Source organism: Gigantopelta aegis, chromosome 12 (genome assembly GCF_016097555.1).
Source record: "Gigantopelta aegis isolate Gae_Host chromosome 12, Gae_host_genome, whole genome shotgun sequence".
In the NCBI taxonomy this organism is placed as follows: Eukaryota; Metazoa; Mollusca; class Gastropoda; order Neomphalida; family Peltospiridae; genus Gigantopelta; species Gigantopelta aegis.
In genome coordinates, this window is record NC_054710.1 from 1,551,865 (window position 1) to 1,577,975 (window position 26,111).

Sequence of the window (26,111 nt, forward strand, 5' to 3'; positions counted from 1 at the left end):
AGGTGCCTTGCGGAGCACTCACTTGGGATTTGGAGTCGGTATACTGCCTATTCTTTGTTTTGTATTGATCTTTTATTAATTTTTAGTCAATAATTTTATAACTCGAACACAAAATAGAACATTTTTATTGTTTCCAAAACACTTTTCCGTTTATTTTTATGTCAAGGCAATCCGATAATAATGGGGGGAAAACGTCCTTACAATTCCATGCGGGGTGGGGTGGGGGATAATAATATTTGGACCCACCTTCTACAAAAGTGTTTCTTGTTAATAATTTCAGTTTGGAGACAAGTAAAAGTGTTTTGGAAATAAAAAATAAATACCATTTTTGTGTCCAATTTACAAAACAATCGTCTCAAAAATAAATAGCATGTACATTTGTGTAGTAAATTTCATAGTATGAAAAAAGGCATTCCCTGTGGAACCGACTAAGAGTATTTTTTGTTTATTCCTTAAAATTACCGATGTCAGGCCCACTTGAATCATTGAAATTGACTTAAAATGGAGGAAGATGATTAACATTTGTTGCGTGTCACTTGACCTAATATGTGCCAGAGTAATACGGCCAGATCATTTAATGCGTATGACTTTTTAGCCTCTATTGTTAGAATTTGTTTTTTTCTTATTTTATATTCAATCTGCAAAAAGTATGCTACATTTTTGTGACTCGACTCTAGGCCTAGAGAATAGTAGACAAATAATCCATTCATAACAATTGTAAATAATTGTATAATTTCTGTAAGTTAAGAATCTACTCATTAGAAAATTGATATTTTACAATCTATTCCCTGGTATTCATGAACGCAATGCCTTGCATCTGTATTGATGTCAAGTTTTAGCGATGGGTGTTGGTAAAACGCGGACCGGACCGGAACCCTGGACAAACTGGGTTTTCCTTTAAAAAAATAAAATAAACAAAGTGTTCGTCCACTGTGCATAGTTCAGAAATATATATTTTATCATGTAGTTGTTTTTAAAAATTGAAAATGTCGAACCTCGCATGCACATAAATGTTATTTTTCCAAATGCTAAACGCAGTTAAAAACTAATAACCTTTAAGAGGTTAAATTTATCATAAACAAAAGTTAAAATCATATGGAAAATGTATTGCCAAGTTGTAGTCAAATATTGGGAAATTACATTACGTATGTTTTCATTTCCAATAAAGGCTATTTAAATTTTATTTTTGAAAAATATTGAAAATCCTGCATTAAAATAGATTTTTAGTTAAAAGGAAAGAGTTAACTATTTTGAATAATGATGCAGATCATACGATTTATTTCTTGAATAGTGACATAATTTGTTTGATTTGCTGTATAGTGTATGTACTGAAAACATTAGAATGATATCATGTATTTATACATGTAAGACGTCCTCGTTTTCTGAAAATATTTGGAACATTTAATGTAAAGTTTTGCAGCTCTTGCGTAAAAACTAAAATAGAATTACAACTTTTTACTCCTTATTGGAAATACAAGTACACAGTAAAATAGATTTTGAGCCTCAGTATAAGCATGAAATTAACTACATAAATTAATGAGTAAATAAATCTTTAATTTAATATTTAAACAAAATTAAAATTCGATCTGTGTCTTAATTTAGTATATTTTTAAAACTGTACCTTATCAATACAGAAAAATGCCTTTAATAGGCCTTTAATAGCTGTAGACTGAAGAAAAAAAAGAGAAAAAAGAAACATTTAATGAAATATTAATTACATACCTTTGATTACAAGTAGTGGTAGTCTCAAGAATATTAGTATGTCGAGGATAGTCTTGAATGTCATTGGTGTTACACGTCGTCATTGGTGTTACACATCGTCATTGGTGTTACACATCGTCATTGGTGTTACACATCGTCGTCATTGGTGTTACACATCGTCGTCATTGGTGTTACGCGTCGTCATTGGTGTTACGCGTCGTCATTGGTGTTACGCGTCGTCATTGGTGTTACGCGTCGTCATTGTTACACATCGTCATTGTTACACGTCGTCATTGGTGTTACACGTCGTCATTGGTGTTACACGTCGTCATTGGTGTTACACGTCGTCATTGTTACACGTCGTCATTGTTACACGTCGTCATTGGTGTTACACGTCGTCATTGGTGTTACACGTCGTCATCGGTGTTACACGTCGTCATCGGTGTTACACGTCGTCATCGGTGTTACACATCGTCATCGGTGTTACACATCGTCATTGGTGTTACACATTGTCATTGTTACACATCGTCATTGGTGTTACACATCGTCATTGGTCTTACACATCGTCATTGGTCTTACACATCGTCATTGGTCTTACACATCGTCATTGGTCTTACACATTGTCATTGGTGTTACACATCGTCATTGGTCTTACACATCGTCATTGGTGTTACACATCGTCATTGGTGTTACACATTGTCATTGTTAGTTACTTTTTGTCATTGTTACGCAAGAATATTTTAGCTGTCATTTCTCAAGAAACTTTATTTTTGAAATTTAAATTGTTTATTTAGGAAAGCATACCTTCTACCATGATGACTTGGATGAAATTTATTTCGAAGGACTCCAAATTTTTAAATAATTAAAACTGCCACAGTGTATAATTTAAAGTTACATTCTCTGGTTACCATATTATAAATATGAAATACAAGCTCAAATGCACTTTTAAAAAACTTGTGTGTGTTCGCTATGAACGGAGATCGTCAAAAGCATACACTCGATTCGTCGCCTGTGCCGCCATAGCTCGGCAAAGTACAAACGACAGCCTGTTGTCAGTTTCAGTTAACACGTGCGTTTGCCGATTTCAAATTATAGGGTTCGTCTCAAAAAATTAAAAGAGAAATCTTGCACTGTACAAAGAACGTTCGGTTGAGAATACGGTACTATAGAATGAATGAATATTTAACAACACCCCAGCACGAAAAATACATCGGCTATTGGGTGTCAGACTATGGTAATGCAAATAAATAAAGTGATGATCAACATCAATATAAAAATTCAAGACGTAAACAAAAACAGTGTAAAGAACTGTGCAAAAACACAAATATCACAGAATTTTACGGATACTGAATTTTACTCAAAACTTCAATTTTGTGCTGTATTGGCCATTCTCAAAGAGAATGTTACCCCCCTGCACCACGGTGAGGTTACAGCACGCGCAGGGGACGGTACTATAGAGTCTTTCGTTAAAACTGGTTTGATCTTGACAACGTATTATCGACAATCGTATCTTCCTATTTCAGAATTAATATTTTATAAAGTGTTAGTAGAACTTTCAAAGTTTAGTTTGTGTACTAGTAACACATTAATGATGTATATATATATTTTTTAAATATACTAAAGTAGACAATGAACGTTTTCACTTCTGAATTTTACGTGTTAAAATCGACAAATTCAAATAAATATTCTTTCGTTTGGAAAGGGTAAAGTTGGGGGGGGGGGGGGTGTTTAACAACATCAAAGTTAGAGCATATTGATTTAATAATCATCCGACGCCATACAACCGTAAATAAAATGTTGAGTGCATCGTTAAATAAAACATATCCTATCCTTCCTTCCATCTGCTGTTGGATGTCTAACATTTGGTAATTTTGACATATAATCTTAGAGAGGAATCGGGTGCATGTGCAGGGGGAGGGTATTGGAGGTCAAAACCCTTACTTGCCCAAACTTTAAAACAAATTGAAATGTATGTTCTGGGGGAGCATGGCTCTATATAAACTTCACTCAAAACAGTCTATAACCCCAACCCCGCTGAAATCCCTGCACATGCGCCTTGGAAACCCGCTACATTGGGTTTTTTAGCAAGGGATCGTTTATATTACCATCCGACAGACAGGATATCACATACCATAGTCTTTTATATACCCGCCGATGGGGATCGATCCTAGACTGACCACGCATTTCCAAAAAACACCTTTTTAGGTCTAAGTAATGAATAAAAATAACATATAGTCTTGAAAAATGTTAAGTAAATCGAACACAGTACCCTCTTCCTCTACCCCTAGAGTTTTATGTAATTAGTAACACTCCCTTACATGTAACGCATATATTATGCCAACAGCTGGCCACTGTCAACATACCAAGGCAAATCCTCCACCCACCGACCCCTGGAAAGGCGTTGTACCATACCTCTATGGATATAAATATGTTTTGGAGATATGAGACGACCCCTCAATCAAGACAGTTAAATTTGTTCAAAAATTGCAAAATCTCACGTGATCTCTTGTTGGGGAATTTCACACTTGTGATAAGCCAATGAAAACCGAGATCAGTAGGAGCCCGTCAAAAGTGTCCCACTATCAAAATAGTGGCTTTGTTTTTGACCTGGATAAGCCAGCGTAGTGAAACCAATGCGGAGTGCGGCGTATATGCACCAAACGTAATTGGATTTTCTGTCCTATATGCTTAAATAATAAAACTATTCCAGGAAATGCCGCTTTAAATCACATACAGAATATCCGTGTGGAAATGTAGTTACACCCTTGGATAGTTTTTAATTCTAAAGTTGTTCCATATATGTTATTACGGACACCCAAATAACCTATTCAAGTGCTCTTGATCACTATAAATGACATACAGAATATCCGTGTGGAAATGTACAGTTACACCCTTGGATAGTTTTTAATTCTAAACTTGTTCCATATATGTTATTACGGACACCCAAATAACCTATTCATGTGCTCTTGATCACTATAAATCAATTGGATTACACTGCTGAACTACCCCACTTGTCCGGTAACACCAATGAAATAATGAACTTGTTCGTAGAGTAACATGTGTCTGCACGTGCAGGCCGATTACAGTTCTGTGTGGCCAGATATAATTTTATGTTTCTTTGTTCATTTAGTTTCCAAAAGTTAACTATAAAAATTTATGTCTTTTAATTGTTTTATCTTGAATTTGTATTTTGAAAAGTGACACTTTCTGTAGACTGACCCAGTAGTTAATCATTCACTTGAGACTCGGTGGCAATGGGATCTATCTGTGCCTGGTTAATAATGTCATTTTTACAAATATTCTAAAGGCTTTTTCTGTGAAATTGTTTTATGCTAATTTTAGACTAAAAAAATCAATTAAGAAATGTTAGTTTTATGTTTATGCACTTTAGAAATTTTCAGAATTAATTATTTCAAGTTGGTAATGCTTTTGCTATGGGCTAACCTGACCTATTTATAAAAGTGGAAGTTCCTTAGGAGTTAGAGTGTGCATTTACAAACTGTAAGCTGGACCAAAAAGCAGTTACTTTATTTATTAAGCAACTGTGTGCATAACGTAATTATTAAATAAAATGATGTTTATTTTGTAAAGGTAGATCTCTTCCTAGCGTGACGTAATTTCTGGTTGGCTATTATGATGTCACATGGTACATGGTATAAAATGGTGATGTCAGTGGACGTCAATTTGTTCTCTTGCTCGTTTGCGGTCTTGACAAGCACATATTAAAAGCATGTCCGCTTGTCCAACTTTCCAACTTTATTACATTACATACATTTAAATTGACACTGGAATAATTTTAACTTATATTTCTAAAGTAAATTTTATTAACTTGTTTTGTCGAAGTAATATTTACAAGTAACTGTGTGTGGCATGACGTTTACATTTATTGGAGGTACAATCCTCACTAGAGCTGAAAGGAAGACATCTGTATTTACATTTATTTAGGTACAATCCTCACTAGAGCTGAAAGGAAGACATCTGTATTTACATTTATTGGAGGTACAATCCTCACTAGAGCTGAAAGGAAGACATCTGTATTTACATTTATTGGAGGTACAATCCTCACTAGAGCTGAAAGGAAGACATCTGTATTTACATTTATTGGAGGTACAATCCTCACTAGAGCTGAAAGGAAGACATCTGTATTTACATTTATTGGAGGTACAATCCTCACTAGAGCTGAAAGGAAGACATCTGTATTTACATTTATTTAGGTACAATCCTCACTAGAGCTGAAAGGAAGACATCTGTATTTACATTTATTGGAGGTACAATCCTCACTAGAGCTGAAAGGAAGACATCTGTATTTACATTTATTGGAGGTACAATCCTCACTAGAGCTGAAAGGAAGACATCTGTATTTACATTTATTTAGGTACAATCCTCACTAGAGCTGAAAGGAAGACATCTGTATTTACATTTATTGGAGGTACAATCCTCACTAGAGCTGAAAGGAAGACATCTGTATTTACATTTATTTAGGTACAATCCTCACTAGAGCTGAAAGGAAGACATCTGTATTTACATTTATTGGAGGTACAATCCTCACTAGAGCTGAAAGGAAGACATCTGTATTTACATTTATTGGAGGTACAATCCTCACTAGAGCTGAAAGGAAGACATCTGTATTTACATTTATTAGGTACAATCCTCACTAGAGCTGAAAGGAAGACATCTGTATTTACATTTATTGGAGGTACAATCCTCACTAGAGCTGAAAGGAAGACATCTGTATTTACATTTATTTAGGTACAATCCTCACTAGAGCTGAAAGGAAGACATCTGTATTTACATTTATTGGAGGTACAATCCTCACTAGAGCTGAAAGGAAGACATCTGTATTTACATTTATTTAGGTACAATCCTCACTAGAGCTGAAAGGAAGACATCTGTATTTACATTTATTTAGGTACAATCCTCACTAGAGCTGAAAGGAAGACATCTGTATTTACATTTATTTAGGTACAATCCTCACTAGAGCTGAAAGGAAGACATCTGTATTTACATTTATTGGAGGTACAATCCTCACTAGAGCTGAAAGGAAGACATCTGTATTTACATTTATTGGAGGTACAATCCTCACTAGAGCTGAAAGGAAGACATCTGTATTTACATTTATTGGAGGTACAATCCTCACTAGAGCTGAAAGGAAGACATCTGTATTTACAGGTACAATCCTCACTAGAGCTGAAAGGAAGACATCTGTATTTACATTTATTAGGTACAATCCTCACTAGAGCTGAAAGGAAGACATCTGTATTTACATTTATTGGAGGTACAATCCTCACTAGAGCTGAAAGGAAGACATCTGTATTTACATTTCATTAGGTACAATTACTCCTCACTAGAGCTGAAAGGAAGACATCTGTATTTACATTTATTTAGGTACAATCCTCACTAGAGCTGAAAGGAAGACATCTGTATTTACATTTATTTAGGTACAATTACTCCTCACTAGAGCTGAAAGGAAGACATCTGTATTTACATTTATTGGAGGTCACTAGAGCTGAAAGGAAGACATCTGTATTTACATTTATTGGAGGTACAATCCTCACTAGAGCTGAAAGGAAGACATCTGTATTTACATTTATTGGAGGTACAATCCTCACTAGAGCTGAAAGGAAGACATCTGTATTTACATTTATTTAGGTACAATCCTCACTAGAGCTGAAAGGAAGACATCTGTATTTACATTTATTGGAGGTACAATCCTCACTAGAGCTGAAAGGAAGACATCTGTATTTACATTTATTGGAGGTACAATCCTCACTAGAGCTGAAAGGAAGACATCTGTATTTACATTTATTTAGGTACAATCCTCACTAGAGCTGAAAGGAAGACATCTGTATTTACATTTATTGGAGGTACAATCCTCACTAGAGCTGAAAGGAAGACATCTGTATTTACATTTATTGGAGGTACAATCCTCACTAGAGCTGAAAGGAAGACATCTGTATTTACATTTATTGGAGGTACAATCCTCACTAGAGCTGAAAGGAAGACATCTGTATTTACATTTATTGGAGGTACAATCCTCACTAGAGCTGAAAGGAAGACATCTGTATTTACATTTATTGGAGGTACAATCCTCACTAGAGCTGAAAGGAAGACATCTGTATTTACATTTATTGGAGGTACAATCCTCACTAGAGCTGAAAGGAAGACATCTGTATTTACATTTATTTAGGTACAATCCTCACTAGAGCTGAAAGGAAGACATCTGTATTTACATTTATTGGAGGTACAATCCTCACTAGAGCTGAAAGGAAGACATCTGTATTTACATTTATTTAGGTACAATCCTCACTAGAGCTGAAAGGAAGACATCTGTATTTACATTTATTTAGGTACAATCCTCACTAGAGCTGAAAGGAAGACATCTGTATTTACATTTATTTAGGTACAATCCTCACTAGAGCTGAAAGGAAGACATCTGTATTTACATTTATTGGAGGTACAATCCTCACTAGAGCTGAAAGGAAGACATCTGTATTTACATTTATTGGAGGTACAATCCTCACTAGAGCTGAAAGGAAGACATCTGTATTTACATTTATTGGAGGTACAATCCTCACTAGAGCTGAAAGGAAGACATCTGTATTTACATTTATTGGAGGTACAATCCTCACTAGAGCTGAAAGGAAGACATCTGTATTTACATTTATTTAGGTACAATCCTCACTAGAGCTGAAAGGAAGACATCTGTATTTACATTTATTTAGGTACAATCCTCACTAGAGCTGAAAGGAAGACATCTGTATTTACATTTATTGGAGGTACAATCCTCACTAGAGCTGAAAGGAAGACATCTGTATTTACATTTATTGGAGGTACAATCCTCACTAGAGCTGAAAGGAAGACATCTGTATTTACATTTATTGGAGGTACAATCCTCACTAGAGCTGAAAGGAAGACATCTGTATTTACATTTATTTAGGTACAATCCTCACTAGAGCTGAAAGGAAGACATCTGTATTTACATTTATTTAGGTACAATCCTCACTAGAGCTGAAAGGAAGACATCTGTATTTACTTTTTTTTCAGGTACAATCTCACTAGAGCTGAAAGGAAGACATCTGTATTTACATTTATTGGAGGTACAATCCTCACTAGAGCTGAAAGGAAGACATCTGTATTTACATTTATTGGAGGTACAATCCTCACTAGAGCTGAAAGGAAGACAGATTTACATATTACTACAATACTTATTTTCATTTTAATGTGATGGTACAATCCTCACTAGAGCTAAAGGAAGACATCAATGATTTACATTTAGCAGGTTACAATCCTCACTAAGCTGTCTGTATGCTATAAATTCATTACTGAAACTAAGCTTCAGGAAGACAATGGTTCTGACTGGCCAGTGGAGCTAATGAGTCCACTAGAGAATAAGCTTATTATTCTTAACAAAGCTTGTTATTCAGTATAAAATACAAGTGAATTCTTGGAAAGGGTTTGAATTTCCATGGAAATGTTAGAGTTAAGATTGACAGTGACATACAAGAACCAGCAATTAAAGCAAGTGTGTTCTCAAATTTATTATTGAAACTAGAGGATATTCTTGGAAAGAATGACAATAATTTCTATGAATTTCAATTGTGTTAGAGTTAAGAAGATGAGTTTTTCTAAATCTCATTATTCGAATCCAGAGGAACATATATATGAAAAATGACACATGAATTTTTATGTTAGATATTTACATATATATGACAATTGACACATGACATTTCCTATATTATCACATATATATATCACATATTAATATGTGTGTGTAGCATTTCCTATATTATCACATATATATCGAATCACATATTAATACATATATATGACAATTGACACATGAGTATTTTATTTGATTTATATATATCGAATCACATTAATATATCAGGTTCATTGACAATTGCATTTTTATTTCATATATCAATCACATATACATTATTATTGAATACAATGACATTTCCTATAATCACACAATGACAATTAATACATAAATTGACACATGACATTTCCTATATTATCACATATATATCGAATCACATATTAATACATATATATGACAATTGACACATGACATTTCCTATATTATCACATATATATCGAATCACATATTAATACGTATATATGACAATTGACACATGACATTTCCTATATTATCACATATATATCGAATCACATATTAATACATGACATTTCCTATATTATCACATATATATCGAATCACATATTAATACATATATATGACAATTGACACATGACATTTCCTATATTATCACATATATATCGAATCACATATTAATACATATATATGACAATTGACACATGACATTTCCTATATTATCACATATATATCGAATCACATATTAATACATATATATGACAATTGACACATGACATTTCCTATATTATCACATATATATCGAATCACATATTAATACATATATATGGCAATTGACACATGACATTTCCTATATTATCACATATATATCGAATCACATATTAATACATATATATGACAATTGACACATGACATTTCCTATATTATCACATATATATCGAATCACATATTAATACATATATATGACAATTGACACATGACATTTCCTATATTATCACATATATATCGAATCACATATTAATACATATATATGACAATTGACACATGACATTTCCTATATTATCACATATATATCGAATCACATATTAATACATATATATGACAATTGACACATGACATTTCCTATATTATCACATATATATCGAATCACATATTAATACATATATATGACAATTGACACATGACATTTCCTATATTATCACATATATATCGAATCACATATTAATACATATATATGACAATTGACACATGACATTTCCTATATTATCACATATATATCGAATCACATATTAATACATATATATGACAATTGACACATGACATTTCCTATATTATCACATATATATCGAATCACATATTAATACATATATATGACAATTGACACATGACATTTCCTATATTATCACATATATATCGAATCACATATTAATACATATATATGACAATTGACACATGACATTTCCTATATTATCACATATATATCGAATCACATATTAATACATATATATGACAATTGACACATGACATTTCCTATATTATCACATATATATCGAATCACATATTAATACATATATATGACAATTGACACATGACATTTCCTATATTATCACATATATATCGAATCACATATTAATACATATATATGACAATTGACACATGACATTTCCTATATTATCACATATATATCGAATCACATATTAATACATATATATGACAATTGACACATGACATTTCCTATATTATCACATATATATCGAATCACATATTAATACATATATATGACAATTGACACATGACATTTCCTATATTATCACATATATATCGAATCACATATTAATACATGACATTTCCTATATTATCACATATATATCGAATCACATTTAATATATTATCACATATGACATCGAATTTCACATATTATCACATATATATCGAATCACATATTAATACATGACATTTCCTATATTATCACATATATATCGAATCACATATTAATACATGACATTTCCTATATTATCACATATATATCGAATCACATATTAATACATATATATGACAATTGACACATGACATTTCCTATATTATCACATATATATCGAATCACATATTAATACATATATATGACAATTGACACATGACATTTCCTATATTATCACATATATATCGAATCACATATTAATACATATATATGACAATTGACACATGACATTTCCTATATTATCACATATATATCGAATCACATATTAATACATATATATGACAATTGACACATGACATTTCCTATATTATCACATATATATCGAATCACATATTAATACATATATATGACAATTGACACATGACATTTCCTATATTATCACATATATATCGAATCACATATTAATACATATATATGACAATTGACACATGACATTTCCTATATTATCACATATATATCGAATCACATATTAATACATATATATGACAATTGACACATGACATTTCCTATATTATCACATATATATCGAATCACATATTAATACATATATATGACAATTGACACATGACATTTCCTATATTATCACATATATATCGAATCACATATTAATACATATATATGACAATTGACACATGACATTTCCTATATTATCACATATATATCGAATCACATATTAATACATATATATGACAATTGACACATGACATTTCCTATATTATCACATATATATCGAATCACATATTAATACATATATATGACAATTGACACATGACATTTCCTATATTATCACATATATATCGAATCACATATTAATACATATATATGACAATTGACACATGACATTTCCTATATTATCACATATATATCGAATCACATATTAATACATATATATGACAATTGACACATGACATTTCCTATATTATCACATATATATCGAATCACATATTAATACATATATATGGCAATTGACACATGACATTTCCTATATTATCACATATATATCGAATCACATATTAATACATGACATTTCCTATATTATCACATATATATCGAATCACATATTAATACATATATATGACAATTGACACATGACATTTCCTATATTATCACATATATATCGAATCACATATTAATACATGACATTTCCTATATTATCACATATATTACATTTCCTATATTATCACATATATATCGAATCACATTAATTCCTACAATTACACATGACATTCCTATATTATCACATATATATCGAATCACATATTAATACATATATATGACAATTGACACATGACATTTCCTATATTATCACATATATATCGAATCACATATTAATACATGACATTTCCTATATTATCACATATATATCGAATCACATATTAATACATATATATGACAATTGACACATGACATTTCCTATATTATCACATATATATCGAATCACATATTAATACATATATATGACAATTGACACATATATAACATATATATCGAATCACAATACAGGGTTACTTACAACATCATAAATATATCGAATACCTATATAAACAATACATCACAATACATATGACATAACACCATATGTTAATCACCATTATATATAATCCATAGTAATTCATTATTGCATTCATTACTAGTGTTTAACACATTCATGTACATTACAACATCATAAAAATATACGCATAATATAACAACAACATAAAACTATACACATAATATAACAACACAGTCATGTACATTACAACAACATAAAACTATACACATAATATAACAACACAGTCATGTACATTACAACATCATAAAAAAACCCCGCATAATATAACAACACAGTCATGTACATTACAACAACATAAAAATATACGCATAATATAACAACACAGTCATGTACATACCAAGTGTGTGTGACTACAGTTTAACACCTGGCTGGTAAATGACACGCAAATCTAAATAAAATAATAAAACACACTAAGTATCATACAAACTCTATAATCCAAACTACATAATTATATTAACAGCAATGATAGCACTAGCATAAAATAACCTTTATGTCAACCTGTTACAATGTTTTGCTAAGTTTGATGACTAACTAGAATAAAATACATGAACAACTAGTTGAATTAAAAAAGGCCATTTATTGGTGACATAATAAATGACGAGAACTAACATATTCATATACATAGTTAACTAGTTACATAACAACAATATATGTAATGAATTAAATTTAACAATATTATCACTGATAAAATTGATACCATGTCATCAAAGATATGAACACCACAATATACCCCATCGAAAACATTGTAAAACCTAACAATTTGTTAACAAATATAAACTGTTTGTCAGGCTTTTATTCCTATGAAGCAAAACACATTATAATCCATAACAAAAGAAAAACTAACAAAATTCACCATAGCCATAGGCCATTATACCCCCGACATGTATGCAAACACAACTATTATGATACAGAACATTATGTCTGTCAGAGGCCCTCGTCCTCATGGCGCAAATGTTTCAAATAAAATGTATCAGGAATGCACAAATGCATAGTTACAAGAAGACCCTGTCCCTAGGACATCATGGGTAAAGCAGAATGCACTATTATAAAATTGTGGTTGTCGGAGGCCCTTGTCCCCATAACGCCCATGGTTCACACAAATACATTATGAATACTCAATTCATTGCAGTCAGAGGCCCTTGTCCCCATGACTACTACTCATAAGCACAATTGCCCCTGTTTCCATAATTCCACATATTTACCTAGCATTGATATTTCTGTATGATATCACACATAGTGGTGCGTTATCAGCTACAATTGTAATGTAGGTACCCGAATGTACTTTCTGAAAGCACTGGTATGCCACCTTCCCATTTGTTGAATTGTTTCATCTGGAATACCCATCATAGCTGCTGTAGTTGCTGCACCTATTCGAAAGCTATGACTTGTATAATGGTATATGCTAAGTCCACTCCAGATCAATGATAGATTCAGTTGTTGGCAAAAGAACTGATGCGAAACAGGTGATCGAGCCATCTGCTAGAGCAAATAATGGGCCTGGTGCCTTTCACCGTATTTGGATGAATTCCCACAAAGCCTGTATTGGGCACAAGACAGATTGAGATGTATTCTTATTCAAAATCAGTAGGTATATGCTTCCCGGCACTGTGTTTGAGGTGCTGCATTCGTAGCTCAATGGAAGTAGGGACATCCTGATCAAAAGATCTTGCATACCAATGTTATGAGCTGCTGCACTAGAGCTAGTGATTTCTCCCACTCTTAGAAATGCATGAAATGCTAGTAAGTACATGGATCTGAGCATCGTTTTCTGGAAATGTGATTGGCACACATGAGCAAGTGATGTAATCAAATTCTTTAAAATCTTCAGTGTAATTGGTAAACGTGTATCTTCAGAATTTAGAAGTTTCTTGAATCCTTGCAGCATTTTTCGAATGATAAAATGCTGTGTCACATAAGGAAATCCACCCAGTTTAAAGATATATCTGAGTGCAGATATGTATGTAGAAACTGTTGCTGCAGCCATTTTGTATCTAAAGCACATTGCAATAAAAAGAGAAACTTGTTCTAATGTAGCTGGTAAAATAGGTTTTGTAGGGAAATGTTTGGATAAAAACTGTTTGTACATAGAAAAAATATGTCTGTATGCACTCCTTGTGTACTGCGACAAAGCAGCTTGTAAAATATCACCTGCTAATGTTTCTAAAGAGTGATCAGCCTGACTGGGACCTCTGTTGGGATCAATTCCATGTGTGGAAATGTTTCCTTGAATTTCTGAATGAGTGAACGAGAAAGTTGATCAGCCCCAATATTTTTAACACCTGGAATATGTGTAGCTTTGGACAGAATATTATGTTTCAACACTTGTATCATAAAACGAAGCACTAATTTCATAATAGTTGGGTCTTTGGATGTTTGCTTATTGATAATATAGACCCTGCCATATTATCAGAGTAGAAATTGATGGATCTATTTTTCAAGAGTTGAGACCACAATTCCAAACCAGTACAGTTGGAAATAGCTCTTTCACTGTAATATGAACTGATAACAATTCTCCCTGCCAAGAACCTGTAAACCATTTGTCGTGAAACATTCCCCCAAAACCCATACTGCTGGCATCAGTATAGAAACGGCGATTATCAGATGAGTCCCAAATATCAGACAACATTAAAGCTTTTCCATTAAAATGGTCAATAAATACCAACCAAGTATTCATGTCTGCTCGGGCCTATAATGTTAGACGTCATCTATGGTTAGGTTTCCTTAAACCAAGAGTCAGATCAATAATACACCTAAGAAATCGACGGCCTTTGTTTGTCGAACGAGAGCCTGACTTCCATAGCAACTGAATCAATTTCTAAACCTAAAAAGGTTATCGTGGTGGTTGGGTAAACAGTGTTTTCCTGTTTAATAGGGATACCTATGTCGTTTGCAATTTGCATAAAAGTCTGCAAACTGTTTTGACAAGAGTTTGCATTTGGGTCTCCAATAAACAGAAACTCATCTAATACATGTACACAACATTCGCCTTCAAAATGATGATCCATAAACCAATGAATTGCCGAGCTAAACAATTCAAATAATTTACAAGAAAAACTTAAACCCATTGGAAGTGTTTTATCAAAGTAGAATAATCCATTAATAGTAAAACCTAATAATTCATGATCTAATGGGTGAATTGGGATGATCTTGAAAGCATTCTCGATATCTGTTTTAGCTAGTAATGATCATTTTCCGCATTTTGTTTTATCAACCGTACTGCATCATCTAATATTTTATCAATTTTTTTTCTCTCTTTAAAAATGATTAAATTAGAAATTATTAACAATGTTATAAAATTGGTTAAATAAACTTGACCTGGGTTTTTTCACTATCACAAATATGCACCAATTTTTTTTTATTAAAATGTTCTAATTTAACACATGCGATGCACTTCACTTTCTCTGTTGCAGAAAATTGGAAATGTTTATTTTTATATTGTCGAAAGTTCTGTATCTACTTGGTTTTTATTCATGACACATCCTTACAATATGTATTACAATTGTAAGGCAATGATTCAGGGATCCCCAACCACGGCATATTGCCTGTTTGATCTGGGGCAATTAAAAACAAATACTAATAATAACAAAAACCTACCCAGAACCCAATTTCATGTAGGCTTTACTCATACAAATAACAGGTGAAATGGTACTGACTAAGAGTCTAGGTGGGAAAACCAGTGGACTCAATTTTAGTCATTCAAAGTATAACAAAAATTTCATTACTCAATTTTCCAAGTACAGTCTGATATTCACTTGTATCTCACAACTTCAACATCTGACACATTGACACTTGTTACTTTTCTTTTTACTAAGGAACAATCATCATGAAATATGGAAAACTCTGTTTCATCATCTGAATACAAATTTGGCACTTTTCTTATTGTTTCCACTTTGTAGTCTGCTTGTCAGTAAATCGATCAGGCTCGGTGCATAAAAAAATAATCCTATCCCACTTATTATTGATATTTTGTAAAAATAATTGAATTATGTTGACCGTCCATAATTCAGAGAAAAATAATGGCTATTTGGAGAGCAGAGGTGTGACGTATTATTTTGAGTCATGTGACGGGCATCTCCCGAATAACTGCCCTTAGAAAGGGCCTGACTGCTTCAAAGAATACTCTGAACTAGACAATGTTTATATACGATGTGACTATATATACGAAGGCCGTGTATATAGCCTCCACTAACGAGGGCTGGCTATATACACAATAAAAATGTATATAGGTGGTAAATAAGTATTTGATTGATCCATATATTACCAAACCATCTGGAACAGGAGGAATACATACTAAATACTATATGAACAGTGCGTTTTCTTAACAGGGGAGAGGGTTGGAAGTATATGAATCTAGTCGAACCTTTTGTGTGTGTTTTCCATAGACATATGAATATTGTCCCTACAGTACCAACAAAAAATTAATAATAAATTATATAATAATAATAACAATAATAAATAAATAAATAAATAAAAATTACAAATGATCAGCTGCTATGGTAGATTGTCTGAAAGAGAAACTAACTACAGATAGTACACAAACTAACAGCAGATAGTACACAAACTAACTGCAGATAGTACACAAACTAACTGCATATAGTACACAAACTAACTGCAGATAGTACACAAACTAACAGCAGATAGTACACAAACTAACAGCAGATAGTACACAAACTAACTACAGATAGTACACTAACAGCAGATAGTACACAAACTAACTACAGATAGTACACAAACTAACTACAGATAGTACACAAACTAACTACAGATAGTACACAAACTAACTACAGATAGTACACTAACAGCAGATAGTACACAAACTAACTGCAGATAGTACACAAACTAACTGCAGATAGTACACAAACTAACTACAGATAGTACACAAACTAACAGCAGGGCTTGAACTTCAGCCCATGAAAATGCACACTAAGTTTAGTTAAAGACACGGACCCTAGTTTCAGCCCATGAAAATGCACACTAAGTTTAGTTAATCTACAAACCTGTAACACATTTGGAGTTACCTAGCTTCAACCCATGCAAAAATGCCCACTAAAAAAGTTTAGTTCATCTACAAACCTGTAACACATTGGATTAAGTTACAATTGAGTGAAACCTCTGTGATTTTGCAATGGTGTTTTATTTAACGACGCCTCTAAAAATTTTATTTAGTTACTGGGAGAAATACCCTCCAAAAATAGACTGGGTGAAATACCCTCTAAAATAGACTGGTGAACCTATCACCTCTAAAAATGGTTTACACCTACCCATTGAGCCTTGCGAGCACTAACTCAGGATTTAGTCGGTATCTGGATTAAAAAGTTGTTAATAAAAATATGTGACGCCAATGCAATTTGTGATATCAAAAACACCAGGATGACCAAACACACTTCGAATGTATGAAAATGGATAATCTAAACAATAAAATCTATGTAAATTATTCTTTCAGTTATTAAAAACGGCTCCTTAATATAGTGTTTAAAAACTAGGGTATGTCCCTTTAATAATTGTTCACTGATTGTAATTTTGAGGTTGCTTACGTAAATGTTTTAAAAGTTAATTTTACCGCAAATAAATATGACTATAAGGTTATTTTGCTGTATTGAGTTATATTTCAAATGCGCAAAATTGCAAGGCTCAATAAAACTCAAAATACATATTTTGTATAGTCCCCCTCTAAATTTATGTAATGTTTCTGTAACAACTGCCCCCATCCACCCCACTGCAACGTGATTTTACCAACATTATAATACATGTAATAATAATAATAATAATAATACACAATTATTATTATAATAATTATTATTATTATTATTATTGTTGTTGTTGTTGTTAGCCTACTACTACCTATTTGGAGTGGAAGGGGCAGTGTTTTAATCTGGGGTGGGGGGGGGGGGGGGCTATAAAAATGCAAGATTAACGTGCGTGCACACACACACACACACACACACACACACACACACACACAAATGGCAGACTGAACTTGTCCCTGCAAGTAATATTTAAACCAACCTTTGGATGGCAAAACATGCGACAGCATACTGGGTTGGGGTTTTTGTACACTATACATTAAACCGAATGACCACTTTGCGAAACAGCATTTTTGAACCAAGCACTATAGCGTTGTAGCCGTCTAGACTCTCTTCCCTGCCAAATTCCATGCACACGCGCCTGATTAATTTTTAAAAATTATTTGCCATGTATATAGCCAACCCTCATTTGCCAAGTCTCTATACACGGCGGTCGTTTATATAAAATTCAAAAATACATTATACCGTTGTCGTATATATAACGTCATCATGCACTAGGAGTCTGTTTTGCCATATTTTTTATGACTTTTCACAAGAAGAGTTCCAAATTTTAAAAATGAAGTGTGTCATAGAATTCCCTCAATCGTAGTTCAATTAAAATGTTTTGGGTTCTACAATAACTAGATTTGGTATTACAAATTAATGTAATTTCCATTTACAATCCATATTTAGAGAAATAAGGCCCACTAAATCCGTGATTGAGCGCCTTTAAAGTTTAAACATAAATAATATTTAACATGCACCTTGATACCATAACCATGGTAACTGATGAAAATATAACCATATAAATAATAGGCGCACTTCACTAGGACCGTACTAGAATTAACAGCCATTAAGTAGCATGCACACTGGACCCATTTTATTTTCTCTACTTATCCATTGCAAATTGATGAGTGAAAGACAAGTGCTTGGGACAGTGTTGAAGTTTTGCTACATTGTGACATAAAACAGTGAAATAGTGCACTACTACTTGGTGTTAACAAAAAATAAAAATTAAATAAAATAAACAGTTTTACTAGTCCGCTACCGGTCCAACCAGATGGGACTATAGCTTTTATCTCCAGCCTCTGTCTGTCTGTCTGTCTGTCTGTGTCCCTGTCTGTCTCTGTCTGTCTGTCTGTCTGTCTGTGTATCTGTCTGTCTGTCTGTCTGTCTGTGTATCTGTCTGTGTATCTGTCTGTATCTGTCCGTCTGTCTGTGTCTCTGTCCGTCTGTCTGTCTGTGTCTCTGTCTGTCTGTCCCACATATAGTTTTCTGGATGTTTGTTTTTAGAAAAACTCGAGGTTTTGAGCTGACATTTTATGTACCGTATAACTTTATTATGTACTGTTATAGTTCAAGTTTGACTTTCCTGGCAATTTACCAATTTTGACGGAATTATAGCCCTTGTACTCAGGAGATGTGAAAATGTGTTTTCCGGCGGCGGGGGGGGGGGGGGGGGGGGGGAATGTCAGAAGGCCTTGAGATATTGAGCTGAAATTTGTGTATAGCTTTATTATGGGTCTTAAACTTGGGAGATATAAACATTTATTTTCCAGACTTTTGATTCTTATATTAGTAACTACACGTATGGTAAAAAGATATTTAAAAAAAAATAGTGGTCTGCAATGGTAAGAACATTAATTTCTATGATGCGTTCTAAATTCTTGAAATTGCAGTTTTAAACAAATCCACAACCCCCGAATATTTCACGTATTTTTCTTCTATTTGAATTATTATCCACTGTTACGTACTCCATGTGTAATAATGCTGAAATTCTACAAGTGTACAAACCCTGATCAGATAGGTTAAACATTTGGTACATTGACTTTCTTCGATGGTCTCCACAGGCTGGATTTGTATTAAATTTTAAAAATTGAAATACAAGTTTAACATTAAAAAGTTTAAAGTTTATCTAGAGAAGGCTACCTTGGAAATTAAAAACAATACTGGGTAAAAATCAGGAGTGCAATAGGATAACAATTAACTTTTGAAACAGAAATTTAACATTGAAAATTCTGTCTTCTACAGTTTTGATTGGATAGTTCTGGAACTAAGCAGAATGACTCTCACATGCAGTCTTTACAGACTGTAATAAAGGGATATTATGGACATTTGAACATGTGACTTTTTGTTAGATTAAAACATTTTACACAGAAATGTAACTTTGAAAATTTTATTTTATATCATCTGAAGTTTTGACTGGATTGTTCTGAAACTCAGTATAGTTATTGTCAGGTGCAGTGTTCAGAATTCTTGTTTTACTTATCCTCATTTGGCATCTTCTTACTGGGTGGGTTAGTTCCTAATTATACAGGTATAAATATTATTCATTGACTACATGTTTTTGTCCTTTTCTCCATAGAAAGGTCAGATTATCCATGGTAAAGTTGAATCACACAGACAGACGATTGACATTGGCATACAGACATTTACTGTGGAGTGTTCTTACTGGAGTGAGGCACATGAAGAGTGGAGACAGGATGGTTGTATGGTTAGTTGTTCACTCACCAGACAAAGATAACAATCTAAAAGATCTTTGTCTTATAAATTAAAAAAATAAGTACTACTTGTAATTTGACAGCCTTTATCAAGAATACTAGATACAGTTAATTCCTTTATTTGATGTCTTTACCTTTGTACATCTATTTGGGAAAGCAAGATAAAGCAGGATATAGGTTTCACTGTCCTCACCATGGCAACAGCATTGACTTTTGCAATTAGCTTTAGAGTACAGTCCTGTATTTAAATTGTATTATTTAAATCATAGATCATTGAATTTTGGGTAATGTGTGTAGGAAGTAGGGGCGGGGGTGTTCCACCCCACCACAACTATCCCCCAGTTGGAATGTAAATTAAGGCTCAAAATTGATGGACAGCAGCAGACAATTACCACTCAAAATACACAATATGTTTTGTAATAAACAATTTCACAAACAGCTTTTGTTTGTGTTCCATCTTAAAGCATTGTACAGCTATAAGAATTAGTGTCCAACTATGTTGATATTAGGATAACCATTAAATTAAATATTAAAATGAAGAGAGAGGAGGGAGAGAAAGTGAATAGTTGGATTTACAACAGAAAAAGAGAGTAAAATTAATATCCTTTCAAATGGTCTAGAAGTGCTTCTCAGTTTGTAACTTAACACCTACCTAGCCTCTCCCCCCCCCCCCCCCCCCCTCTCCCCATCTCACTCCCCTTGGAACTTGAACTTAGGAGAAAAGACAAATGTTAGGGCCCGTAAGGGGACTGGTCTTCCTTTAGCAGTACGCTCGTATTGCTTGTTTTTAAGTGAATTAATTTTTATAATATAACTTGACTAATCATTAATTTTATTTGATAAAAATATATTTGTATGTATACATGTAACTTTAGATTGGTTTTTGTTGTTGTTGTTGTTGGGTGGGGTTATTTGGGGGGTATTATAAATTGAAATGTAGAGAATTGTAATTTGTATGTATGCATGTAACTTTAGTGTGTTTTTGTGTTGTTGTTTTGGGGGGTAATATAAATTGAAATGTAGAGAATTGTAATTTGTATGTATGCATGTAACTTTGTATGTATGCATGTAACTTTAGTGTGTTTTTGTGTTGTTGTTTTGGGGGGTAATATAAATTGAAATGTAGAGAATTGTAATTTGTATGTATGCATGTAACTTTAGTGTGTTTTTGTGTTGTTGTTTTGGGGGGTAATATAAATTGAAATGTAGAGAATTGTAATTTGTATGTATACATGTAACTTTAGTGTGTAATATAAATTTGTGAATTATAATTTGTTGTTGTAACTTTAGTGTGTTTTTTTTTGTTGTTTTTTTTTTTGGGGGGGTAATATAAATTGAAATGTAGAGACTTTAGTGTGTTTATGTTGTTGTTTGTATGTATACATGTAAATTGAAATGTAGAGAATTGTAATTTGTATGTATACATGTAACTTTAGTGTGTTTTTGTGTTGTTGTTGTTGTTGTTGTTTTTTGGGGGGTAATATAAATTGAAATGTAGATAATTGTAATTTGTATGTGAGATACTTACGCCATGTTATTCTTTTTAGAAAATAAAATGCAGACTGTTTTAGTATAATCTCATATTAATATTTGTTGGTTTTATTTCATACAGGTCAGTCCCTTTACAACTGTAACAAGTTTACACTGCTGGTGTAGTCATCTGACCGTGTTTTCTGGTGGTGTTTTCGTTTCACCCAACACTGTTGATCCAATTGGTGATATAGGCTTGTTCTTGACGTTTTTCGACAACCCTGTGGTGGTCGCGCTCATTGTTGGGGTTTGGATTCTGTTCAGTATGTTGCTGCATTGGGCACGCAGAGTAGATCAGAAAGATTTAAGAAATGTAAACGAACATTATCAGTTATTTGTATGTTCATTTCTAATTCAGTTTGCATATAATTAACCAAATCCATTTGTGGCTGTAAAATCATTAATGTGTCAGAAATTTCTGAACTTCTTGAAACAGATAGTAGTGACCAGGTTTTTGTTAATGCTGTGTTCTTTCCAAAACATTATAAATTACCTCTTTTCTTTTTCAAATTGATTTATTGAATTAGAATGAGGATAACTATATGTTGTATTTGACCATTTGTCAATGTTAATGCTGGTTTTACAGTCACAAATATTCGTATTACTTTATCCACGTGACTTCGCATCGCTGTTAATTAAAACTCAATCCCCAAAATGATAATGTTTTGGGTTTTTTTTTGTCATTTTCTGACCCCTTTGTAAGTTGACTTTTCAAGTTACATAGAGGATACTCCCCGAGTGTCTTGTCGAGTTGATAAAAGTATGAAATCCGAGACTTGCCAAGACTTTTTATACTTTTATCAACGAGTGCTGCTAAATTATGATATCACAAGACACGGGGTGGGGTATTCTTTTTATCATCCATTATCATTCTTTGCGACAGTTGTAAACAATGTCAGTAATGTTGGTTGAATGTCACTTTATTTGGCAGAAGTAGACTCGTTAGCTAGTATAACAACAGTTGCGTGACGTCACTAGTGACACTGAATAGCGTTGAAACACACACAGTGAAAAGAAAAGAAGCGATATCTCCTAGGAGAATATCGCCGGAGATATCGCAAAGTATAGTGCCAGTGATATCTCCTACAAAAGCTTTTAATGGATGATAAAAACTAATATTTTCATGAACAAAATTTGACATCTAGGCAAAGATACATGATACGCATATGAAGCATTCCTAACCATTATTGTATTAAGCAAGTTATGTATTGAGAATACTGAAAGAGACACGGACATGCTGCTGCTATGGCAGTGGGTGGAATGGATGTCAGGTCAGGTCATAGGGTTTAACATGCACATTAAGAACAAGCTGTTGTAGCGCACGCCTGTCGTGGGCGCAAGTGCTTGCGGAGCAAGCTCTTTCGTCCAAGACAGAAAGTTGGGGGGGGGGGGGGAAGGAAGGAGGGACCGCCTTCACTGGCAGGTGCAAGGGAGCACCAGCAGCCCAATCAAGATCGGTAGCAGGCGGGGGAGGAATGGATGTGCTTATACCTCCCTGCCATAATGCTCTTATGTAATCCCATCAGCTGAAAGCAGATTATTCCTTCAGTCACATCCTGTCAACTAAAACAGAGATGGAAAATCATTCAGATTTTAAAGCCATCCAAAAAGTGTTTTTCTACTTGTTCTTTGATTCAAGTTCACAATATAACCCAATGGTGGCACTCTTGAATCACTGTAAAACGATGATGATATCAGGTGTTCGTGAAATATGAGTATACCCTGCCCCACTGGTGGCACTCTTGAATCACTGTAAAACGATGATGATATCAGGTGTTCGTGAAATATGAGTATATCCTGCCCCAATGGTGGCACTCATGATACATGTGATCCTTTTCATATACTACCCTTTATTACATACCTATTCAATCTTACTATAGTGATAAAGACATTATAAAACTGTTTGAATAATCTATTTAAAATCATCATAACGATGCAATAAACATTGTATTTCCACTAATCATAAGCTCATTACTGACATTGTGTGAAATATACTGGAATTATACCCATTTGTTGTAAGCGTGTTCGTTCTAAAAGTACTTTACTCTGTGTGTGTGTGTGTGTGTATACATGTATATATATATATACATGTACGTGTATATATATATATATATATATATATATATATATATATATATATATATATATTATTTATTTATTTATTTATCAAATAATATCTTACATTTTCAGTGCAATCAAAGTATGAAATATTTTTCGGATCACATACTTTAAGAATTTGATACCTTTGCATATTAGATGTAAATCGAGGTCACGTCACTAGGTTTATTGACATTTAAGTAAACATACTAGGGTGACACTTCTTAATTGACGTATGCATTCATAGTCATCAAATTAAAACATTTCAATGGCAATTTTACAATGAAAGCTGTCCAGCGTTCAGAAAATAAAAACGTTAAGCCCTAGTTTATTTTGATGTAGGGACATCCAAGATGACATCATTCAAGTTTGACGCCATTTCTATTCAAAAATACACCACGCCACATATTCTTACATCATTTGAATATCTAGTAATTGCGGACTGGAATTAAAGTTGCGTGTACACTTTACAAAAACGGGTTCTATTAAGCTTGAGATTATATGATAAAGAGATTATTACCCTCATGTATTTCGGTATCATCAATATCATATATTAGGAATAAAAATAATGTATTATGCTTGCCAGAGGCTCGCATAATACAATTTTTATTCCTAATATATTGACGATACCGAAAAACACTCTGGTAATAACCTATATATATATATATAATATATCAGGGTTGAAAATTAACATGAAAACCAAGGTCCCCAGCAGGGCCAGTTGAAGACAAATCTTACTGGCCCTTTTCAAATTCAACTAGCCCTCCAATTATCACATTGGAATTTAACTGCACAGGTAAAATTAAAACTATAGTGTTTTTTGTTGAATAATAACTGTCTGTGTTAAAAAAAAAAACCCTGATGAATTGACATTTAACTTCATAATGAATGAAGTAAAAATTTATCTAAAAACATGTTGTTAAGTTTTAAAACTATACCAGCTCAAATAACAAAAAAGTTGAAAAAGAAATCCAGAATATATAAACATGTTTCTTTACAAAGTTCCATTAAATTAAACATATTAAATATCTTTTTCAATACAAGGTGAAAGATAATGCAGTATAAACAAACTAAATGTAGAACTGCACGTGCTTTAGTAAACTAGTCTGGTAGTGGCAGTCCTCTGTGGCAATGCAAGAGGGATGGAATAAACTTTGTGGCGATGCAAGAGGGATGGAATAAACTTTGTGGCGATGCAAGAGGGGTGAAATCCCCATCAATTGATTTCCTCGGGAGTGGCTGTTCTCCTAAATAAGAGATCTGTTTTGCCAAATACCTATTCGACTCTGCTTTGTGCAGAGTTACGGCCCTGGTCAAGTATTACTGTTGTGTCATTCAGATTACATTGGATGGT

The 26,111-nt window shown here is 33.1% G+C and overlaps 1 protein-coding gene across 1 annotated transcript in view; it reads left to right on the forward strand.

Annotated features, from left to right (window-relative positions):
• Nucleotides 1-26,111, forward strand: part of LOC121386555 (polycystic kidney disease protein 1-like 2) — a 119,418-nt gene that overhangs the window by 64,397 nt on the left and 28,910 nt on the right. Inside the window, exons 10-11 of the mRNA XM_041517495.1 lie at nt 20,995-21,123; nt 22,743-22,973. Of these exons, the coding sequence (XP_041373429.1) occupies nt 20,995-21,123; nt 22,743-22,973 (360 nt within the window). The remainder of the gene's footprint in view (nt 1-20,994; nt 21,124-22,742; nt 22,974-26,111) is intronic.